General features: G+C 34.1%; 1 protein-coding gene across 1 annotated transcript; it reads right to left on the bottom strand.

Annotated features, from left to right (window-relative positions):
* Nucleotides 1-18878: 18878 nt before the first annotated feature.
* On the bottom strand, nt 18879-19373 carry LOC120131975. The gene has a single exon (XM_039148836.1). It carries the CDS (start codon nt 19371-19373, stop codon nt 18879-18881), a length of 495 nt encoding a protein of 164 aa, XP_039004767.1.
* Between the last annotated feature and the right edge of the window lie 216 nt (nt 19374-19589).

The following is a 19589-nucleotide window of genomic DNA, read 5'->3' as shown; positions in this document are numbered from 1 at the left end:
GTTTGAACCAGTCCAAGTCAACTCAGGCCGAACCGAGTCAACCCGAATCGATATGAGTCAACCAAAGCTGGTCTGACCCGTTGACGTTTACTTGACTCGTTGAATTCGACTAGAGTTGACCATTGACTTTGACCCAAAAAGTCAAATTTTTTGAAAAGTTATATTTTATATTTTTTGATATCCTGAGTCCGAATTCAAAGTCTATTTTGCCAAATTTAAACCTGAAAGACTATGAATTGACCGTTAAACCCAAATGTGCATATATAAATGAAGTATTTATTTTAGTGCATTAATTTTAACTGAATGATTAAGGACTAATTAATGTTATCGAATATTTAAGGTACTCATGGATCTTCTGACTATTCGCCTACTTGACTCGGTTCCTCCCGATCCACTCGTCCACGAGAGTCCGTGAATACTCGTATAGTTTGATAACCCTATTAAATATTGAGTGTAGTCTATTTACTCCGATTATAATCCTTTTTTGATATAAAATAGGTTATCGTTCAGTGCGTAACGAAGCTGGTGCTCGTTAGATCTACCTGACTATTTCATTTTGCGAGGTGTGCTCCTTGTGTGCCATATATCTATTTTAAATACCTGTTTGAAATTTCATGTGCACATGACTGTTTTATCTAATTTGCAATGTGACTATTTGTTTGACTTGATTTCGTATGATTTATATGATTTAAAGTTTGATTTCTGATTTACTAAAGTTTAAGCATGATTGTCTAATTCCAATTATCTTGTTACTGTTTTTACTGATAAAAAAATATGCTTGAACACTGATTTGATGCTATCATTTGTTACTGTCTGAAAAATAATTTTTATCCGAGGTACTTTGGGATTTAGTTTGAAGTCTCTATAGGTTCAGCTCGGTCAAATTGGTAATTCCTTGTATAGGTTCAGACCGATCGAGATGGTAATTCCTTATGAACCTAAGTTGAATCTTGGGTGGGCTCCTGGGCCTAATGGACCTAGTGGTAAGGCCTTATGGACCCTAAGGTACTCCATTAGAGTGGCTCCTCTGTTGTGTGCATTGGGTAAATCCTTATGGGTTTGAGGGCACCCCTCATATGGGCACCTACGCTTCACCTAGGGTAAACCTTATGGACCAGGTTCTCCCTAGGTTGGCACTGACACCTTTCGAGCTAGGGTAAGTCCTTATGGATGTAGTTCTTGAGAACTACATATGTTGTTTGGTTGGAGGGTAATCTGAAATTTTAAACTAAAAACACTGACGTTTTCATAATTTTTACTGAACTGATTTGAAACCTAATGGTGTTTCATGACTTTATTGATGAACTGGTTTTGAATCTAAATTGTACCTTTATTTCTGCACTGTTGGAACACACTGAGCTCCCTAGCTCACTCCCCCAAATTTCTCTCTTTCAGATACTTTTTGGATAGGCCAGCCCGTACCTGACACTTGGAGGATCGACACATTAGAACAATGAATTTTTATTGTAATGATTTTATCTTCCGAGCTGCATTTAATTTGGGTGACATGTGCCTATATTTTGAAAATATTGGTTTTGTTATAGATGTTATATTTGCTTCAATACTGATTTTGAAATATTTAATTTTTATGACTTTAATTTACTGAATTTAAACTTTGATGATATTAATTATATTTTAAAGATGTTTAATTAAAATTCATATTTTAAGTTATCGAAGAATGTTTTTGGAAAATTTTTATCGTAATTCGCTAGATATGGCCGTAACGCATAGGTCAGGTCTAAGGGTTACAAATTTTCGTATCAGAGCTTTCAGTTTTTAAAATCTCAGACTATGAGTGGGTCCAAACCAAAAATACGGTTTAAAATATTTTACAAAATAAGTCACGAAGGTCAAGTCACCAAGTTTTTACAAGTTTAACTGTGTACGGACTCCAAGTGCCAATCTAATCTTAGGCTTTATCTCCCTATAGTGAACCTTGAGATCCACCGAGATGAGTGCTAGACATGGTCATTGACCTGGCTGAGAGCGAGGTCGAGCGACTAGGTTTGTGGACCCTATATATGAGATACATATAGATCCTCCGCCTCTAGTAGATAATTTTGCTTTTGCGACCCTGATGGATTTGCCTCCCATCCATGGTATAGGTTTGACGCCTGCAGTTAGAGGAGCGACCATTTCTGAGACCGAGCCTTTTAGAGTGGTGCTAGCTGAGAATCTCGGTAGATAGTTTCTCCAGTTGATTCAGGGAATGGTCAGAGCTGTAGGCATTGCACAAGAGGTTCTTATTTCTCAGACTCTAATTGCTAATAGAGTTAGGCCATTTGGAGGCCCTACTGGTGGAGCTTCGACTGAGATCGAGGACTAGCTCTACGATACTGAATGACGCATGGACCAGTTAGGATTAGACCTGCAGCAGCGTTATTTGGGAGTTGTCTCCAAGTTGGACATGAATGCTCATACCTGATGGGAGTCTGTTGTGAGCAGCGTTCCGGCCAATCGTTTGACCTGGGATTTCTTCAGAGAGTGTTTTAGGATCCATTTTCTGGGAGAGCATTATCTAGCTCAAAGACGACAGTAGTTTTAGGATATGGTTCAGGGAGATATAAATGTTTCTGAGTACGAGATCAAACTCTTGAAGTTGTTGAAGTATGGTTCTAGTTTGGTACCTACCGAGAGGGATAAGTGCCGAAAGTTTTCTCAGGGACTGAGATACGAGCTGTGTCATCAGGTAGTTACTCACCATGATGAGATGTTTGATATTGTGGTATAGAGAGCAAAGGACGCTGAAGAAGTCTAGGCCTCTACTCCTAATAGAGATAGGGTAGATCGAGATCGATCTAGGAGGTCTTTCGGTCAGTCTCAGCCTTTTGTACGTCCTGATAAGAGGACTCGTATTGATGCTTATCAAATGAGCCATTCTGGTTCGAGGCTTGTGTCACCTCCACTTTCTTCAGTAAGTCGAGGTAATACTTTAGGTTTCACTTCAATACTAAGTTATGAGCACTGTGGAAATCGACACCGGGGATAGTGTCATAAGAAAATGGGTATCTGTTATCATTGTGGATCTAGTGAGAATTTTCTGAGGAATTCTACACATCCAGCTCTGTATCAGACCCCTCTCAAACTCTTACACTTTCTCAGGCTTCTGTTCAAACTCCAGATATGAGTTACAGTCAGGGTAGGACTTCTAGATCTGTTTCTAGGGTCGACAGTAGAGCTTCATCATATAGTAGAGGACAAGCTATTTATGAGGCTCGATAGCCTGCCCTTGTCTATGCTACTCGACATTTTGGTGATCGAGATGAGCTATAGACTTCTACATGTATATTATTTATTACTATTTCTATTTCATACCATGAATCTATAACAACTCCATTTCAATACACGAGTTTCGTATCTTGAGACCCCTTAGACTTTTGATTTCAGGCACCGAGACCCTTGTTTCCGCTCTAAGTCTAACAAGTTTCTCTGTTATTATTAATAGTGTAATTATCCTTTGTTCTCTGAAAGAACTATTAGAGATCTAGGCTCTATTTCCTGTCTAACTCTGCTGAATTTTGAGGACAAATTTCTTTTAAGGGGATGAGAATTATCACACCCCAAAATTTATTTGAAATTTATTTAAAATTAATTAATTGTTTTTCGTACTAAATTACAAATTTTTAAAACTTTTGAGCTAATTTTGAAAGTTTGGGGAATTTAAATACCAATCCTATAATTTACCCATACTTATCTGATAGAAAAAAAAGAGAATTAAACCCGTGACCTAGGGTTTGGACGGCCATGCCCCTACCACAAAGCCTAGGTCTCTATTTGTGTTTAAAATAATAAAATGTATATTTTATTTGTTTTATTTTCAGGTTTTAAATTACCCAAACCAGAAACCCCCATTCGGGATTCAACCCTGATTCCCTAAATTTCATAACCTAGCCGTCATCTGAATATGTTTGATCTCATTTGTATAATTATTAATTTCTAAACTCGATTCGAATATGGTAAAAAGTAATTAACGGAATAAAACTCAGATAGCTCGTATAAGAAATTAAAAGATTTATAAGGAACAATTCCATGTTTCGTGATTAACCAGGGAAGCGGTTAACCTCACAACCTTAAATTTTGATTACTCTTGTTAAAAAATGAAACACCAAAAATACCTAGATGAGAAATTACTGAATTACCCTTGAGAGGTAAAAATAGCCCGGATTGACCTTGATTAAAACACTCCGAAGTTGAAGAAAAGTTTTAAAGGACCAAAATGGATAATTCTAAAGATTTATGGGTTAAGTTTGAATATATAGGAAGTTTATGGACTAGCCTATAATTTTCCCATAACTAAAAATATCATCTGACACCAAAAATAAAATAAATTGTGGCTAAAAGGTTTGAAGTTATGACCTAGGGGATGGGCACCCATGCTTTAGCCATCTAGCTTATGTCACTATTGGTGATTATTATAATAAAAAAAAATATTAAGGGTTAGGCTTTCAGGTTAAAAAACCCAAATCAAATACCATCCCCATTGGTGAAACCAAAAAATAATCCTTGTCCTCAAGTTTTCCATGGCGAGCCACCCAGCTCTGGCCACCGTTGTTCTACCCCGACACCACTAACCGAACCGACGTCCTCCCAAGACTCATCCCCAACAATTAGACCTCCAAATTCGATAATCGTCCAGCCGGAAGAAGGAGAAACTTTTTCATTTCCCCTCATAATCGGTCCTCGCTTCTGCCGGCGATGCAGGTTACTGCCATCTGGGAGTGCCTGGTCACCGCGGTTGTAGTCCCGTTAGCCACTATTCGCACCTCCACGTCATTCGTTGTGGAATAGCATTTGAATATCACCGAACCCGCTCATGTCGCCTCAAATTCTTTTGTTTTCTTGTTGCCTCGCTCTTTGGTTTAACTCACCACTGCCTTGGTTGAACTCCCCTCCTCCATGCGCTCAAAACCCAACTGGTGGGTCAAGTTGTCGCCGTTGTTTTTTCCCGTCCACCATAAGTAATCCTCCAAACGCTTAAATTGGGTTTTTGCTAATTTTTTTATCTTTTTGGTGTTGTAAGTGATGAATAGGTGATTTTGGAGAAATCAACCATCACCATCGACCTCTGTCGCTGCCGTACGTATCGCCACATACCGGCAGTACGCGTGGGCCTCTTCTGCTGGTCGAGGAGCCTTGTGGAACCAGTCCAGTCAGACCGAACCAGATCGAACTGAGTTAACTGGCTTAGTTAACTAACTGAGTCAATTCGCTGAGTCAATTCGCTGAGTCAACCTGGTTTAGTCAATTTGAACAGAGTCAACTTGTTGACTTTGATTGATCGTTGACTTCCACCAGTGTTGACTTTGACTTTGACCAGAAAGTTAATTTTTTTTAAAATTCATATTTGATGTTTTTGACGTCCTGAGTCCGGTTTTAGGTCTATTTCACCAATTTCAAACACGGTAAGTCGATTTTCAACATTTTATCTTCTTATTCGAATAGTTTTCCCGATTAAGTTCCATATTTGACGTAATTTATTTTTCTATGTATCTGAGACTTTGTGGGATGTCGAATTCAAGTTCTAGAGCGATCAAATGAAGTTTAAATGGTTGATCGATATGGTTCAAAAATCGAGGTAATATTTCAATACCCTATGCATTACATGTTGGAATTTTTAAGTGCATGGATGAATATATTTGGTCTAATTTATATAATTAATTATTTCTAAACTCGATTTGAATACGGTAAAAATAATTAACGGAATAAAACTCGGATAGCCCATATAAGAAATTAGAAGATTTATAAGGAATAATTCCAAGTTCCCTGACTAACCAGGGAAGTGGTTTACCTCATAACCCTTAAGTTTTGATTTCTCTTGTTAAAAATATAAAAACTGAAAATACCTAGATGAGAAATTATTGAATTACCCTTGAGAGGTAAAAATATCCCGGATCGACCATGACTGAGAAAGTACCCTGATAATTCGTATCTAATCCAATAAATTACTGATTTAACTGTTAAGTTCCTATTTTGTTCAGAAGATTATGATAAACAATTTGTAACCTCTAATAAGGCACTAGACCCAGAATTTATTATTTATTAGCATACACCCGAAGACTAACTTATTGAAAGTACTCTTATTTTTAGAATTGTTTGAAATGATTAAAATAAATGACAAGTTTGAATTAAATGGAAGACTTGACGAAAGGAAATGACTGAAATACCCTTAAATTATAAAATGAACAAAATACCCTTGAAGTGTAAAATGACCCAAAGTACCTCCAAGCCCTGGAATGAATAAATACCCTCAAGCTTTGAAATTAATAAATCAACCTCGAATACCAAAATAACCTAAATACCCTTATGACTTTGATTGAGTAAATGTCTTGGATAAATTCTGAAGATACCAGTGAAACTTTAAATGCGGTAACGCCCTTGAGGGTTATAGAGCACGACCTAAGTAGGTCGATAAGCCCTAAAATTATTACAATACAGGAAGTAATTAAATATTGCTTAAATACCTATTCATATCCTCATGATTAGTCCAAAGATGGTTCTGAAGGTGATTAGTTCGATTCTACAGTGCAATAAATTTTAAGAAATGAACATTAGTGAAGTTTTCTCTACCTATATACTTGATAAGTATGGCCTTTGTTGGGATTATACATTGCGAATAGAATTAGAAACGTTTTAAGATGTTTGAAACTAGGGATTCTATAAATCGTTGCATACCTTTATTAAATTGATTTCTCAAATTTCTCAATAATCAAATGACTATAATGCCCTTGTAAATCTTATTGATAGAATCACCCCTGGAATATCTGAATCTTAAGTAATTATAATACAACAGTTCTTAAATACCATTCAGATATATCTAAACACTAAATGATCCTGATGTATCACTTTATAAATGATTGATTAATGCATTAGCTATCAAACCCTTTTTAATATGGAGCTCAATTATGAAATTTTATCAAATTACAAAAGTTGCATGGTTCCCTACCTGATAAATACCAAATACCTCCGGAGAATAATAGAATCCTCTAGTGTGTTCCCTATATGCTATATGATTATTTTATATGTCTTGAAATGTGATTTACTGAAGTTATTGTTTTACTAAATCTGTTAACTGTTCGATATTCTGATTTACTGATGTATTCATTTACTATTTATGAACTATGGCCACCTGATATGTACTCTCTGGTTATCTGCTTTCACTGGAAAATATAATCGTTCCTGATTTATGGATCATGAAATTTACTGGTTACTACTTGAACTATTTTATTAAGACACTATCTAGGTAGGCTGGAGTATGGAGGTTCAGCCCTGATCAAGTTGGTAATTCCTTAGGGACCTATGGTATTCCTTGGGTAGGTTCTTAGGCCCCAAGGCACTCCCTTAGTATGGGACAATATTTTGGTGTACAGATGGATGTCATTCATGTGATTTAAATTACTACATTTTCATTTTTATAACATTCAACTGGATCATGATTTTGATAGTAAAGTTACTGCTCAATCTGATTTCTAATGGATATTGTATGGGTAGGAGGCTGGATTACGGAGGTTCAGCTCTTATCAAGCAGGAAAATCATTACGAACCTAAGGTTAGGGTGGCTCCTTTGTTGTGTGCTTAGGGTAAGTCCTTATGAATGCAGTTTTGGGGAAACTACATATCGGTGTTCAGTTGGAGGGTATTACTGTGGTTTTAAAATATGTTTTAAACTACTAATGTTTTTAAAGAATCTCTATACATTTCTCTATTTTGTTGGAACACACTAGACTCCCTAATTGAATCTTCTGAATATGTCTCTAAGAATACTTCTTTCGGACCATAAATTCATATATGTAACCGAATACTTAGCTGATGGAATCTGAAATCACCAATAGAATATGATGATGTCTGTCCCACTAAGGAAATATATGCTTTACCATATACTTGATGACCTGTTGCATTCATTTGGTAGTTCTGTATTATTGAGTTTTCTAAAGCTACCCTGCTACTTACCATTTCAGGTTAAAGAGTTTGATCATGTGTTTGTATCAACATTAGTAAATGAGTCCCACCAACATTGCTTGCGGAGTACGATGCATGTAATTAGGGGGCATGTAGGTTGTATTCTGTTTTTATATTCAAGTCTAAAACTTGTTTTATTATCGGATATTGTTGAATTCTATTTTAATAAATAAATGATTTTCTACACTTGTATTTTATCTATAAATTATTTTACATTTTTAGATAGATTAACAAAAATTTTAAATTTTCCAGAATTTTCAGTTTGGGTCGATCTGGTGACCCTATTATGACACCTCGGATCAGATCGGATCACCCTTATCGGTATGAGGGTGTTACACAAGTTATATTATTATATATTTTAAAAATAAAATTTAGGTTAAACTATTATTTAAATTGATTATATATTTGGATGATTTTGAAAGATTCAAAAGTTTAAGGACTAATTTAGAATGATAGCTATTTTAGGGATGAAATTAAAATATTCAATAGTTACAAGTTCAATTTAAAATAAAATCATACTTCAGGGACATATGATGGAATTAACTCAAAAATTAGAGAATAGTTGACAATCGGTAAAGAAAATTAATTTTCATCTTTGTTTTTTGCACATATATATCCTAGTTTATTTATTAACTTTTTAAAATTGTGTTTTTCAATTATTAATTGATGCTATTTGATTGGTTGACTCTAATTAGTTTTGCGTTTTGATTTAGTTTTTACAACCATCAATTCGGTGTCTTTATATAAAAAATTATTTAGGTAACTGAGATTTATTTACCTTTTTTACTCGAAAAACATTTGAATGTTGACCAAAGTTATCACGTAGGATAAAAATCTACTAATTTAATCGAGATTTGAAAAAAAATGAAAAGTATAGTTTTAACTATATCGATAACATTTTATGCGTTTTAATAGAATATTTTTCATTTTTTAATGAATTGTCGCACTTCAATCTTCTTTAGTCTTTTGACAATTAAATTTGTGTTTAAAATCCGGTGATTCAGTGTTTATAAAATGCTTAGTATAATAGTAAAACTGAGACACCAAAAATATGAGTTTATCTAAGGAAAGACGGACTAATATATGGCTAAAAAACGACGTGACCGAAAATATAATAAGATACTTAACAAAGTCGGTTAAGTGCAACAAAAAATGTTGACTAATAATAATGTTGTAGGTGGAAAACATGAAGAAATATTAAAAATTTGGCAACCGACAAACTTTACTTATCGGTAGATATCGTTACCTTACACAGAAGTATCGATATATATAGTAATATATAAGAAAGTGAAGAAAATCAGTTAAAAGTAGACATGTATCGATACATTTATAAGTATATGTATAAAAGAATAAGTACTTTAGTAATTTAAAAGAATTGCAATAAAAGAACGTATAAATTATCGATACATTACACACATGTATTGATAATGACAATATAACATGTTGAAATTTGACAAATTTGGTTTCATATTGACAAAAGAGGTAATGAATTTGACAAAATTGGTTGGTAATTGTCAAAATCGGTTGAAATTTGACAAAATCGGGTTCGATTTGACAGAACCGATAAAAAGGTACCATAATTGTTGAAATTTGTATTGATACGTTTATAAGTATATATACCAAAGTATCAATATGGTAGGAATTGAAAAGAATTTCAATAATAGCAGCTAAATAGTATTGAGAACATACACACATGTATCGATACATGACAATACAACATGTTGAAATTTGACAAAACCGGTAAATAGCTACCGGAATTGTTAACATTATCGATAATTTTATAAGTATGTGTACCAAAGTATCAATACACATATATAAAATATCGATACTTATAATTTTGAAACATATTACTTTAAATTAATAGGTAAATTTACAAATGTAAACAGTAAAAGTCTACTAGTTTAATGATAATAGGCGTAAATTCCAAGCATCGATACTTTTTATGTAGGTATCGATACTTTCAATCTAAACAACACTGATACTTACAACATAAGTATCGATATTAAACCAAATATCCGGTTAGGTCAACAATATTTTACCGGTTACATTATTATTAACATATAAACAAATCGATATCGATGTTCAAGTATTAGGTCGCACTTTCTTTTTATTCGATAGCCGCGTTTTTTTTGTCTAAGTTATTTAAAAAATAATCGATCCTCCATACTTGTATCGAAACGTCGCTCCCCCAAACAACAAATATCTCTTCTACTCCGACGAATACCACCGTTCACGAAAATTGCATCATTCAAGCTTCTTTAAATATTCACTCCACTGGAGACATTTCTTGCAACTATTACGGTAAGATTTGCAGGTAAATTTATACATATTTTTTCCATAAATTAGGGTTTTAGTGATTTAGGGATTCAAAAGGTTTTTTCTTAATGTGCTTGTGTTTCATGTAACATCCTCTATATCCACTCCTAAAAATGGCTCCAAAACATCCGAGACGCAGTTCTTCTCAACCAAGGTCATATTCTCAACCAAAGTATTCTTCTCAAATAAGGTCTTTTGATCAAATCAAGTCATTTGATACAAACAACTTTAGAATCGATGAAGAGAAAGAAAACTTTTATCGGCATTTCAAAGCAAGAAAGATTCGTCCCGAACGTGTTATTGACATGGATTTCATGTTCAATGAAAATATAAATTTGATTTTAAACAAATATTTATAGATTGGGGTTGGCTTGAATTTCTTGGTATAGAACCAAAATATTTCCAAACTTTGTTCGAGTGTTTTACAATAATGCTTCATTCCACCGTAAGCCTAATATGAACAACATCATTGGAATTAATACTCATGTCATGGGGAAGGATATATATATCTGGAATCTATTGATGCAGATATAGGTGTCGATAATAAAGAGGATTCCGATGAAACTGATTTAGATCCTATAATTAAACGTGTGGATAGAAATAACCCCATTCACCTAGATGTGGAGGCCAGAATGTTCACAAAATTATCAATTGGTTTGTTTGGCCTTCTGGTGGAAAATTTTCCATAATTTGAGATATCGATTATTGGTGGTTAACAAAGTATAGCTCAAAAACCACTCCAAACATTGCACAATTAATATTTGAGATACTTGTTAATTTAATAAAAAAAGGGTGAACCCATTATAACTTCACCACCATGTGGATGTGTCATTACCCATCTATTGAAGAATAATGAAGTGGATTTTTCTCTTGACTACCATGTTCGCTTTTCTCGAAAGATTTACATGTTATCCATGACTAAATCCGGATATGAATTTATTGAAAATGTCGGTTGGACTAAAAAAATGGCATTGGAGCAGAACAAGAGAAAGAGCAATTGGACCCAATTAACAATAATGACCAACAATCGATGGAAGACGCTCCGATGGAAGAGCCTAGAGCTGAAAAGGATATTACGATGAAGTTAGTGATGGAGTACATGGTTAATTTTTTGGAGCATTTTGATTCTCGTGTGGGGTACATTAATGATCAAATTGGGGAAATGCGAGCTGATATTTCATCATTGCATGATGAAGTAATCATACATGGAAGGGAATTCATTCTTTATGTTCTAAATATTTACATGTTGTAAAATGTATTTGCTTTTCTTATAAAAAAAGGTGGAGAATACAGTGGACAACCAAGTGCTGAATGAAGAGGATGACATTACAGATGATGATAATGAGGATGAAGATCCAAACAAATATATGATGTCTGCAACACCACTGGCAAGAAAACTTGTCATTTTTATGTCAATGGAGTCCTTGCCAACTTTTCAAAAAATACCAAAGGTTTTAAATTTGTTTATTCTTATACATTATTTTAACCTATAAACATATTGTTTTAATGTAATTTTGTTCATGTTGTAGATGTTATACTGAGACCTGGTGTATATGAATTTCTTCACTTTTGTTTAGAAAACTTTGTTGTTGTCATTTGGTCTTCGAAGTTGAGGTAAGCATTATTAAGCTATTGAATTACTATATATAAATGGATAATTTAAATTGGATGTTTCTTGTGGTAATTGTTAACAATTTCAGGCATAACATTGATTGTGCACTTGACAAACTACCTTTATTGTCTGACCACTTTATATTCATTTGGGTAGGATACATGTTTTTTGTGTTTCTTACTTTTATTTGTTTATGATTCCTACAAATTTATGTTTGGCTATTTCTATAAACAGGATTAAGGAAAGTGCAAAAAAAAAAAAGATGAAGTAACCTAATGTAAAGATCTGCAAGATGTTGGAATGCGTATTCTAAATACAACCCGGGAAATACACTGTTGGTGGATGATTCAGCAGAAAAATGATTTATAATCTAGTAAGTTACATGTTTTCCATATGTTCTTTCTTTTACGCTATATATTGATACATTTGTTCATTCACAATTTATGTATTTATATAGAAATACAGTTACAAATGTCCACATCCCTTTGATGTTTTCATCTTTGAATGACAATGCTTTAAATATGACACAAATGTATAGCTACTTATGCGAAATTGGTTTATTATTACACTATTGAACATGTCTGGTATGCGAATTTCAATTATTTATATATGTCTTTAGCAAAAGGTGGAAACAACCACGAGTATTTGGAAAAATTGTCGAATACGCCTAATGTTCTAGACTTTGTCAAAAATAACCCTTTTTCGATTTAATTTCTTTGTGGGTGGACAATTAGAACAAGCTTAATTTATTTATTGATGACATGATTGTTATGTATAACATTTCTTTGTATGTTTGGTTTACTTATATTGTGTGTATATTTTTATCCATACACATAATGTATTATTTTCAATGTTGATATACTCAAACATATCAAAGAATAACTACGCATTTTAATATTTCTATCCACAATACAACATACGACTTACACATTAAAGATTCCATTCTGATGGGGCACTGTAAATAATCCATTATATGATGTGACTTTCTCGTCTTGTCTTCCATTCGTGTGACTTCTTTCTTTGTGACTCAACTCAGCTTTGAACTAGTATTGCTTGTGAGTTTTCCCCTATTTTTTGGTTGTTAACACGTGTTACTTGAATAGTAAGAAACAATTATGCATATTTGAATTTGAATTTCAATTTCAATTTCAATTTGAGCTCCACTATAAATATTAGTTTTTTTTCTTTGTTCGCTTTAAACAACAACATGCTCATTGCCTAGGGAGGTTATGTTGCTGTGAGACTCTTGCCAGATGTTGTGATTAATCCTAATTTCCATTGTTTCTTTCCTACATGAACCGCCAGGTATAGCAAGACCATCATCATTTTGAGGCACAAGGTAGAAGATTAGATATGTGAAGAATGTCTTTCGGATCGAACCCATCTCATTTAGCTCATAAAGATAGGATATCTGTAAATCAAAACCATCGAAGAGAAATATACCTAATGTAGAAGCATATACAAATTTAAAATCTTGATGATGATGCATCTGGTTCTTAGAAAGTTAAAGCATCAGAAGCATATCAGACTTATGATTTAGGTGGTACACGGGAAATGCAACCAAATACAACAAAAAATATCGAGAATTGAAGGAAGCAACTTTTAATAATGATAAAAAGAATTGAATGATACACATGTATAAATTATCAATACTTAAATAAATTAACAATGTAAACAGTAAAAGCCTATCGATGTAATAAAAATAGGCGTAAATAACAAGTATCACTACTTGTTATTTACGATTATTTTCATTATACCAGAACACTTTTATCCGTTTACATTGTTAATTTACATATTACTTTAAAGTAATAGGTTTCGAAATTCCAAGTATCAATACTTGTTATTTATGTGTGTATCCTTCAATTCTTTTTATTATTATTAAAAGTTGTACCATTAATTTTGGTTGCATTTATGTAAGTATGAATATTTGTTGTGCCGATATCGATACTTTTATTCCAGTATGCTTGTAAAACTATTTGTACGTAAAATGTATTGATACACATTATTAAAGTATCGATTTTTATAATTTTGAAACAATATATGCAAAGTACGAAAATGTCCAAGTATTGATACTTTTTATATATGTATTGATACTTTTATTCTAGTATGGTTCTTAAATAATTTACCCACAAAAAAGTATCGATAACCATATATAAAGTATCAATACTTGGAATTTCGAAACCTATTACTATAAAGTAATAGGTAAATTTACAATGTAAACGGTAAAAGTCTATCGGTATAATGATAATAGCGTAAACAAATAGTATCGATACTTTGTTATATTACTTTAATTTCAGTATGCATCTCAAACAATATGCATGCAAAAAGTATCGATACACATATATAAAGTATCGATACTTGAATTTCGAAACCTATTACTTTAAAGTAATAAGTAAATTTACAATGTAAATGGTAAAAATCTACCAGTTTAATGATAATAGGCGTAAACATAAAGTATCAATACTTTTTATATAGGTATCGATACTTTTATTCCAGTATGTTTTTCAAACAATTTGCACGCAAAAAGTATCGATACACATGTACAAAGTATCGATACTTGAAATTTCTGAACCTAGATTTAGGACTTAAACTACCTAAAACACTCATACACGACCCAAAAAGACATCGACCTTTCGGTTCCCACGAGCTTCGATCGTCATGAAGACCTCCCCATGACTCAGGTACTTTTCCTAGACCTCTTCTCTCTGATTTTGGTTACATGCAAGCTTGGTTGCTTTCCTTTTATTATTATTATTATTATTATTATTATTATTATTATTATTACTTTTCTTCAAAAATGGAAATAAAACAAGAATAAGAAAAAAATCCCTTTCTGCTCTTATTTTTTTTGCTTTTTCAAATCAAAAAGGGAAACCCCCTTTATATTTCCATTTAGGCTTTATAAAACCCGATTTTACATATATTTTATCGTTTAAAATACAATGATTATGTCTTTGCATGTGGGTTTGTGTTAAGGTTGCTTGTGTGTTGATTTGGGTGGTCTGACAGTGCATGGGCTTCGGTTAATGAAACCATCGGTGGTTGGGGATTGGTGGAAATAGGCAGTCGTCGAGGCTTGATCTGGACCATTGGATTGGTCTAGATCGTGCGACTGAGATGAGTGGCGGCTGGATCTAAGGGTAAAGCCTTAAGGTGGTGACTAATCTGGCCCGTTGGATCTCTCCCAGATCCAACGACTGGGATGATGAGGGGCTTGGCAATGAAGCGAGAAACCCTAGCAACTGGGCTTCCAAGCGAGCTTCACTCTTGATGATGGGCTTCGGTTTGGGTCGGATTGGGGGTTTTGTTGTACTGGGTCAGACTGCTTTTGGGGCCCGATTGGGCCTATTTTGGGTTTTTTAAAGGTTGAGATAAAAAATGTGATAATAATCTTAATATAAAAACATCAGGACAAAAACCGTTGTTGACAACTGCCCCTCTTTGCGCATTCTTATGTTAACAAGAATAGGGCAAAGATGAAAAGACAGTGAGTTTTCATCCGGTTGACACCATGCTTTGAAATCTGATGAGAGATCTACTCCACCGTTTCTCTAGGTTTGATCAGATCGAGAAACATTGATTCATTCCACTGTTCTTCAAAGAAGATTGAATCGAGGTAGAATGTTCCACTGTTACTCAGAGAATATCAAATCTTGAAAGAGAGGGATCTGTTTTACTTTTTCTTGAGGGAAAATCAGATTTGGGGACGTTGATTCATTTCATTGTTCTCTAGGGAAGTTTGAATTGAGGTAGACTTATTCCACTGTTACTCAGGGAATATCAAATCTTGAAAGAGGGGGATAAGTTCCGCTTCTTCTCGAGTGAAAATTAGATCTGGGGACATTGATTCATTCCACTGTTAGTCAAGGAAGATTAAATCAAGGCAGACTTGTTCCACTGTTACTCAGGGAATATTAAATCTTGAAAGAGAGAGATATGTTTTGCTTTTTCTTGAGGGAAATCAGATATGGGGACATTAATTACATTCCACTATTTATTAGGGAAGATTGAATTGAGGCAGACTTGTTCCACTGTTATTCAGTGAATATCAAATCTTCAAAGAGAAGTATTTATTCTGTTTTTTCTTGAGAAAAAATCAGATATGGGGACGTTGATTCATTCCATTGTTACTCAGGGAAGATTGAATTGAGTTCGATTCACTTTTCTTGTCTTCAAGAATATCAAATTTTAAAATTAAACATTAACCCTTGTTAGTATGTGTTTGAGGATTCAAAAACATCATACCTGAAAGTCTTGGGAGGATAATCTTTGGAAAGTGATTTCTCCTATGGGAGCTTGTATTGCCACTACCAAACATGGAAATCTAAATTGGTTACTTTTATGTTGGATCCTTACATCTCCATCATTTCCTTTTGGAGAATCTGTAAGTATTTAATTGCATTTATCATTACTATGCATTTTATGTAATGATCTTATTTATGCCTAAAATGTGTGCAATGGTGTAATTCTCTTTAGGGTATTTTTCTTTTCAAATGAGAACTCTCTTTTGTCAACAGCCTTGTAATTCAATCAAATATTAGGCACGAAAAATCAACAGTTCACCCTGACTGAAAACTCTGGTCGGACACTCTTTTGTTGAATGTGACTATGATTCTCTTTACTCTTGAACCAAGGTACCACTCACGACCATCTACTTGATCGGTGATAAACCTTTTGGATCATCCCACCTTGTTGAGCTTGTACGTGTAGCCCAAGGCTTTAACTTTCTGTAGCCCAATATCATGTAAGCCTCATGCTAAAGCCATTTTCATCTTCGGAATACCTGCACTTTTCCAAAACTTTTTGAACAATAATACACGATGATCTCATGTTTCTCGAGTTAATCTACAAGTTTTTAATTTTTAATTATGATGCTTGCAACATGGTTTAACAAGAAAAATACATCTTTTCGTTGATATAAATGAAGAGTTTTTGGGTAAATACATGACAAACTTTTAACTGGAATAATCAAAAGAAAACACAGTAGCCGTCCCAGATATCAATAGTACGAATATTTTTGAACTGGCACACCGCAGAATGACTAGAGTGTAGCTTCTGTCAAAGGGATCTTAAGGATGGTGACAATGCGCAAGGGTGTGGAATTCTTCGAATGTTGGATGATGTAAACCAGTATTTGAATCTCATTTATTTTATGGTTATTCCAGTCCTAACCTTGACCACCATTTCAATTCCTCTCGATTTTTATTCCTAACCCTGACCACCATTTTAAGTCTTCAAAACTAATTCAAAACCTTCACCATGAACGAATTCTGAATTTACACAATTCTCAAGACGCTCTTTGCGGTTTTTCAACTTGAGATCTCATTTGGTTTCAAGACGCCTTTTACGGGTTTTCATTTTGAACCCCCTTTTTGTTTATTCTCTTTTTCTTTTTTATTCTTTTCTTCTTTTATTTTTCTCTTTTTTCATTTTTCATTTTTCATTTTTCATTTTTCATTTTTCATTTTTCTTTTCTTTTCATTTTTTCATTTTCTTTCTTTCTTTTCATTTCTTTTTTCTTTATTTTTTCTTTTTCATTTTTCATTCTTCAGGCGAAGTACTTCTTGACATCGTTAGAATTCACAGGGTTAGGTAACTCTGGTCCATCTATCTTGGTGATGATCAAAGCTCCTCTGAAAAATGCATTCTTTACAACATATGGTCCCTCCCAATTTGGCATCAATTTACCTCAAAAGTCTTTCTAAATTGGCAAAATCTTTCTGAGTACTATATCTCCTTCCTGAAACTCTCGTGGGTAAACCTTTTTGTTATGTGCCCTTATCATACGCTTCTGGTACATTTTCCCATGACAAATAGCTTTTAATCTTTTCTCCTCAATCAGATTCAGCTTCTAGCTTGTACCTATTCTGCTTCATCTAGCTTAACCTCTGATAACACCCGAAGTGACGAAATTTTAACCTCAATAGGTAACATAGCTTTCATCCCATAGGCTAAAGAAAATGGAGTTGCCCTAGTTGAAGTCCGTACTGAAGTATGGGCAAACAGAGAAAATGGTAGCTTCTCATACCAGTCCTTATAAGTCTCAGTCATTTTCTCTATGAGCCTTTTAATGTTCTTATTGGCTACCTCTACTGCCCCATTTATATTTAGGTGATAAGTGGTGTAATTATGATGCTTTATCTAGAACTACTTACATATTGATTCCACCATCTTATTGTTTTAATTCAAGGCATTGTCGATGATGATCCTTTTTGGTTGCCCATATCGATAAATAATATCTTTCGTCAAGAACTTGCAAACTTTTGACTGAGTGAAATTTACATATGAAGCCACTTCTACCCACTTAGTGAAATAGTTTATCGCCACCAATATGAAATGGTGACCATTGGAAGCTTTGGGTGAAATTTTCCCAATGACATCTATGCCCCCACATAGAGAATGGCCATAGAGAAGTCATTACGTGTAATGGATAAGGAGGGGTATGGAGCTTGTCTCCATAAATCTGGTACTTGTGACATTTTCTGTCACAATTGATACAATCGGTCTCCAAGGTCGACCAATAATACCCAAATTTCATTATTTGTTTAGCCATTGCATGTCTTTTAGCATGGGCACCACATACTCCCTCATGCACTTCTTCAATGATCATTTTAACTTCTTTGTCGACCACACACCTTAACAAAACTTGATAATGACTTTTCTTGTACAAGATATCGCCATTAAGAATATAACCTGCAACCATTCTTTGAATAGTTCTTTTGTAATTCTTAGTTGCCTACTTAAGGTAGCTTTGATATCTGATGTATTGCAGGATATCATAATGGCAGAGATTTCCATCATCTTCCTCTTCTATGCTATATCAGTGGGTTGGATACTCATAAGTTTGCATCTCAATTGGCATCATACTTGAACGTTCATTTACTTTGAAGGTTGCTACCAAAGTGGCTAGAGCATCCTCCATTTGATTCTCTTCTCTAAGGAGGTAATGAAATGTCATTTCCTCAAACTCTTTGATGAGCTCCGGGACCAACTTTCAGTACTCCACCAACTTGGTATCTTTCATTTCCCATTCACCTCTAAGTAGATAAATCACCAAGGTTGAATCCCTATATACTTTTAGTGTTCTTACTTTACGCTCAATGGTAGCACTAAGACCCATAATACATGCTTCATACTTAGCCATGTTTTTTGTGCAATCGAAGTTCAACCGACTGGTGATAGGATAGTGTTCTCCACTAGGCGAGACCAAAATTACCCCTATCCCGTGTCCCAAGGAATTCGAGGCACCATCAAAATTCATCTTCCAATGTACATCAGTAGGAGAAACTCCCTCTTCAGTTGATATATCCATTAATACTTCATCTGAGAAATTGAAGTTCAGCGGTTCATATTCTTCTAAAGCCCTGCTTGTAATGAAATATGCTATAGCACTCCCTTTAACTATTTTTTGGCTTATATACTGGACGTCAAACTCAGACAATAGAATTTGCCAATGAGCCAATCTCCCAAATAAAGCATGTACACCCATTAGATATTTCAGAGGATCAAGTCTAGAGATCAGCTAAGTAGTATGATACAACATATATTGTCTGAGCCTTGGAGTACTCCAAACTAAATCATATCACAACATTTATATTGGTGACTACCTTGCCTCGTAATCAGTGAACTTTTAGTTGAGGTAGTCGATTGCTCTCTCTTTTTTCTTGGTTTGGTCATACTGCCCTAATATACACCTCTATTGAAA

The sequence above is a fragment of the Hibiscus syriacus genome, unplaced genomic scaffold (assembly GCF_006381635.1).
Source record: "Hibiscus syriacus cultivar Baekdansim isolate YM2019G1 unplaced genomic scaffold, ASM638163v2 tig00001713_pilon, whole genome shotgun sequence".
In the NCBI taxonomy this organism is placed as follows: domain Eukaryota; kingdom Viridiplantae; phylum Streptophyta; class Magnoliopsida; order Malvales; family Malvaceae; genus Hibiscus; species Hibiscus syriacus.
The sequence above is the reverse complement of the archived record's forward strand: the minus strand, read 5'-3'. Positions and strand labels throughout refer to the sequence as shown.

Bases quoted from the DNA above. Each gene is read 5' to 3' on its own strand.
- LOC120131975 (XM_039148836.1), bottom strand. From the start codon at position 19,373: ATGGGTGTACATGCTTTATTTGGGAGATTGGCTCATTGGCAAATTCTA.